Source organism: Oncorhynchus keta, chromosome 6 (genome assembly GCF_023373465.1).
Source record: "Oncorhynchus keta strain PuntledgeMale-10-30-2019 chromosome 6, Oket_V2, whole genome shotgun sequence".
Taxonomy (NCBI): Eukaryota; Metazoa; Chordata; class Actinopteri; order Salmoniformes; family Salmonidae; genus Oncorhynchus; species Oncorhynchus keta.
Window position 1 is genome coordinate 15,558,110 of NC_068426.1, and position 5,275 is coordinate 15,563,384.

General features: G+C 42.8%; 1 protein-coding gene across 6 annotated transcripts in view; it reads right to left on the bottom strand.

The window, feature by feature from the left end:
• Window positions 1-326: 326 nt before the first annotated feature.
• LOC118384831 (ryanodine receptor 1-like) overlaps window positions 327-5,275 on the bottom strand; it is a 95,334-nt gene continuing 90,385 nt past the window's right edge. For 3 of the 6 annotated variants that reach the window (XM_052520900.1, XM_052520901.1, XM_052520899.1), the window contains 9 exons: window positions 5,245-5,275; window positions 5,047-5,107; window positions 2,978-3,124; window positions 2,758-2,892; window positions 2,484-2,640; window positions 2,254-2,318; window positions 2,045-2,145; window positions 1,908-1,959; window positions 528-1,800 (listed from right to left, as the gene is read on the bottom strand). The exon at window positions 5,245-5,275 is cut by the window's right edge and continues 103 nt beyond it. In XM_052520900.1, coding sequence (XP_052376860.1) covers window positions 1,705-1,800; window positions 1,908-1,959; window positions 2,045-2,145; window positions 2,254-2,318; window positions 2,484-2,640; window positions 2,758-2,892; window positions 2,978-3,124; window positions 5,047-5,107; window positions 5,245-5,275 — 845 coding nt within the window. In that variant the 3' untranslated portion in view covers window positions 528-1,704. Of the gene's footprint in view, window positions 393-527; window positions 1,801-1,907; window positions 1,960-2,044; window positions 2,146-2,253; window positions 2,319-2,483; window positions 2,641-2,757; window positions 2,893-2,977; window positions 3,125-5,046; window positions 5,108-5,244 lie in introns of those variants that run through there. The other 3 variants (XR_008139053.1, XR_008139055.1, XR_008139054.1) reach the window with 3 other exon arrangements.

Sequence of the window (5,275 nt, forward strand, 5' to 3'; positions counted from 1 at the left end):
CAACGTACTGTGAGTGGTTTTAGAGCTGTTCCAATGGGATGGACATTCAACGTACTGTGATGTGAGTGGTTTTAGAGCTGTTTCAATGGGATGGACATTCAACGTACTGTATGAGTGGTTTTAGAGCTGTTCCAATGGGATGGACATTCAACGTACTGTGAATGGTTTTAGAGCTGTTCCAATGGGATGGACATTCAATGTACTGTGAGTGGTTTTAGAGCTGTTCCAATGGGATGGACATTCAACGTACTGTGAGTGGTTTTAGACCTGTTCCAATGGGATGGACATTCAACGTACTGTGATGTGAGTGGTTTTAGACCTGTTTCAATGGGATGGACATTCAACGTACTGTGAGTGGTTTTAGAGCTGTTCCAATGGGATGGACATTCAAACTGTGAGTGGTTTTAGAGCTGTTTCAATGGGATGGACATTCAAGTCTGTGAGTGGTTTTAGAGCTGTTTCAATGGGATGGACATTCAACGTACTGTATGAGTGGTTTTAGAGCTGTTCCAATGGGATGGACATTCAACGTACTGTGATGTGAGTGGTTTTAGAACTGTCACAAATGGGATGGACATTCAACGTACTGTGATGTGAGTGGTTTTAGAGCTGTTTCAATGGGATGGACATTCAACGTACTGTATGAGTGGTTTTAGAGCTGTTCCAATGGGATGGACATTCAACGTACTGTGAATGGTTTTAGAGCTGTTCCAATGGGATGGAAATTCAAACGGAATAGTCAAATATTATCAAAGAGATTGTTGTGTCATTAGTCTCAGAGTGCATTGTTTTAAAGGAAAAATCTCCCACGTAGTCACTCCAAACGACCACTCAGAGAGAGAGAGAGAAAATAAGCAACTGTCACAAATGTTGTACTTGTATTTAGTCCTTGTTACTTAAATACTTACTTAATAATTATGTAAATTAGAAGTACCAGCCACTATAGTCTAGTTGGGCTTGTAGTAGAAAGTAGTACACCAATGCAACTAATAAAGTTTGTTCAAACGATTTAGACACTGAAATTTGACAGAAATGTACATTTGTATTGTCACACACAGACAAACAATGTGCACCGTGTGTGAGAGATGACATTGATTGAAATATGGACTACATATGTACTTCAGTATTTCCCACATTCATTCACCCAGTTCAAGAATTGACATGGTAACAAACACATCTTCTAAATGCAGTCATTTAGTTTGCATGTGTTTGGCCTATTCGAACAAGAGGGACAAAAGCCTTCTTTTGGTCTAGCACTATAAATGTGCCTTCCCCCTGGTCTGTACAGTATAGTACAGCTATTTCAGTCTGGTTTAGTATGGTTACAGTATAGTACAGCTATTTCAGTCTGGTTTAGTATGGTTACAGTATAGTACAGCTATTTCAGTCTGGTTTAGTATGTTATTAAACCTACTAATTGTAGTAGTACGTTACAGTATGTTATTAAACCTACTAATTGTAGTAGTACGTTACAGTATGTTATTAAACCTACTAATTGTAGTAGTACATTACAGTATGTTATTAAACCTACTAATTGTAGTAGTAAGTTACAGTATGTTATTAAACCTACTAATTGTAGTAGTACATTACAGTATGTTATTAAACCTACTAATTGTAGTAGTAAGTTACAGTATGTTATTAAACCTACTAATTGTAGTAGTACGTTACAGTATGTTATTAAATCTACTAATTGTAGTAGTATGGTTATGCAAGCTGATCCTCATATTGCTTTCTGAAACAGTCGCCAGCAGGGAAGAAGTCCCACGCTCGCTCCTGGTACATCTTCCACACATACGACTCCTGCAACAGAGGACAGTAGGATAGAGGGTGAAAAGAAGAGACAGCCAATTGAAATGAATGGCGAGGAATTTGGTGTCACAAATAGAAAGACTGACAGACAGACTCACCTGGCCAGTGTGCTCCGTCTCATCTTTGTTGATGAGGTACATTAAGAAGAACCTGCAGAGGACAGACAGGCAGGTCATTGTGATGGCTGATGGACATGGACACACACTGTTGACTGCCTGACAGGGAGAACACTCACATGTAGTTGGCCAAGTTGTGTTCTTCCAGGGTGTGGGTCTCGAAGCCGTGTGGCGTCGTATCAAAGTAGTCGCTTCCAATTCCACAGATGAAGCACTTGGTCTACAAGCATCAAATGAACAGAAACAGTAGACAAGATGCTGGTATGTGCATAACTATCTGACTCACTCACCTAAAACTGAGGAAAGCAATAAAATGAATGATTTCTACCTCCATGTCTTCCTTAACCTGCTCCTGTTGGTCTCTGAGCTCTCCGAAGGCATCAATGATCAGACCTGTAGGTAGCACACAAGCTCACAGCCTCACTGGAGAATGGAATTATGACTAGATATCTCCTTCCATCTATTCAGTATGCCCAGACAGAAATTGGCCTTGCTTGAGGTATACTGTACAGTAGTTGGCTAGTGTTTTGGACTGCATAAGAGGGACGGGTGCCTTACCCTGGATGATGGCCAACAGGATGACAATGACAAAGAAGAAGAAGGTGATGTCAAAGATGACCCGGTAGAGCTCGTACACGTCTCCTGCCGGGTCCTCGATCTCGTCCCCTATGCCACCGCCAGCACGCACGCCCACATATATATGGAAGAGGTAGCACTGACGAACAGTGGAGGGAAGAGAGCACATGGAATACAGGGCAGGAGTAAGTAGACTCCACTATACAACATATTGTATACCACACAGAGCAGACCAGAGACAGAAACCCTGACTCACAGTCATCATGTCGTCACATTTCATATCCGGCTCATCCTCATCTTCACTCTTGTTGTAAAACTTGCGGAAGAAGATAAAGGCCACTACAGTGTAGAGATACACCACCACTGCCAACAAGCCCAATGTCATCATGAGCTAGGAGGGAGACAGGGAATGAGTAGAATCAGCCACACATTCACTACGCACGGAGGCTGGAAGAGTCTTCCTGGTCAGCTCTTACTTGTTTCCCATTGTGGGTGACAGAGGACAGGATAGTACGCAGATCCTTCACACCGATGGCTATGTCCAGCAAGTGACAGGCATAGAAGAAGTTGTTGTAATGTCCAAGCAAGGACATGATCGTGTACCAACACAGGTAGAGAAAAGTCTGGGGGGAATAAGATTGAAATAATATGCAGTTTATTGTCTACAACTTACAGTATGAAGACATACAGTGCATTTGGAAAGTATTCAGACCCCTTGACTTTTTCCACATTTTGTTGCGTTACAGGCTTATTCTACATTTACATAGGTATTCAGACCCTTTACTCAGTACTTTGTTGAAGCACCTTTGGGAGCATTTACAGCCTAGAGTCGTCTTGGCTATGACGCTACAAGCTTGGCACACCTGTATTTGGGGAGTTTCCCCCAGTCTTCTCTGCAGATCCTCTCAAGTTCTGTCAGGTTGGATGGGGACGACTATTTTCAGGTCTCTCCAGAAATGATCATTCGGGTTCAAGTCTGTGCTCTGGCTGGGCCACTCAAGGACATTCAGAAGCCACTGCTGCATTGTCTTGGTTGTGTGCTTAGGGTCGTTGTCCTGTTTGAAGGTGAACCTTCATCTCAGTCTGAGGTCTTGAGCGCTCTGGAGCAGGTTTTCATCAAGGATCTCTCTGTACTTTACAACATTCATCTTTCCCTCGACCCTGACTAGTCTCCCAGTCCCTGCAGCTGAAAACATCCCCACAGCATGATGCTGCCACCACCATGCTTCACCGTGGGGATTGTGCCAGGTTTCCTCCAGACGTGACGCTTAGCAATTCAGGCCAAAGAGTTCAATCTTGGCTTCATCAGACCAGAGAATCTTGTTTCTCATGGTCTGAGAGTCCTTTAGGTGCCTTTTGCAAACTCCTAGAGGGCTGTCATGTGCCTTTTACTGAGGAGTGGTTTCTGTCTGGCCACTCTACCATAAAGGCCTGATTGGTGGAGTGCTGCAGAGATGGTTGTCCTTCGGGACGGTTCTTCCATCACCACAGAGGAACTCTGGAGCTCTGTCAATGACCATTGGGTTCTTGATCACCTCCCTGACCAAGGCCCTTCTCCCCCGATTGCTCAGTTTGGCCGGGCGGCCAGCTCTACGAAGAGTCTTAGTGGTTCCATTTTAGAATGATGGAGGCCACTGTGTTCTTCTTGGGGACCTTCAATGCTGCAGATTTTTTTTTGTACCCTTCCCCAGATCTGTGCTTCGACACAATCCAGTCTCGGAGCTCAACAAACAATTCCTTCGACATGGCTTGGTTTTTTGCTCTGACATGCACTGTCAACTGTGGGAAATTATTTAGACAGGTGTGTGCCTTTCTAAATCATGTCCAATCAATTGAATATTCCAACGATGGACTTCAATCAAGTTGTAGAAACATTTCAAGGACGATCAATGGAAACAGGGTGCACCTGAGCTCAATTTCGATTCTCATAGCAAATAGTCTGATTATTTTTAATACATTTGCAAAAATGTCTAAAAACCTGTTTTCACTTTTTCATTATAGGGTATTGAGTGTACATTGTTGAGGGGAAAAAACGGTGTTGTCACGACTTCCGCCGAAGTCGGTTCCTCTCCTTGTTCGGACAGCACTCGGTGGTCGGTGTCGCCGGTCTTCTAGCCATCATTGATCCACTTTTCTTTTTCCATTTGTTTTGTCTTGTCTTCTCACACACATTGTCTTTATTTCCCTCATTACATATTGTGTATTTAACCCTCTGTTCCCAGCATGTCTTTGTGCGAAATTGTTTATTGTAAGTGCATGAGCACGTTTTCTCTGGTGCGCAACCGGTTTTGTACCAATTTGTTTATTGCGCTGGTTCCTGGTGGTTTTATGAATACAACTGCTCTGTTGATTACCCAGATTTGCTCTCCTGCGCCTGACTTCCCTTCCGCCAGTTACACACTCCCTTACAGATGTAATCAATTTTAGAATAAGGCTGTAACGTAACAACATGTGGACAACGTCAATGGGTCTGAATAATTTCCAAATGCACTGTATGTATATAGCTCAAAAATAGAAGATACGATTCATCTATAATCCCTCTTACCCCGTCTGTGAACACAACTCCAAATTTCCAGATCTGGTACTTGAAGTCAATAGACGTAAACCTGAAAAAGATTACTTCAATGACTTTCATATATTTGTGTAGTAGGTTTAAAAATAAAGTTATTTTAAGGGCCTCAATAACCACCCAATGAAAAGCTCCCCTATACGATTGGAGAAGTATAACAGCATTGCTTAATACCTGGCCAACGTAGAATTGTCGGGTTCCTCCG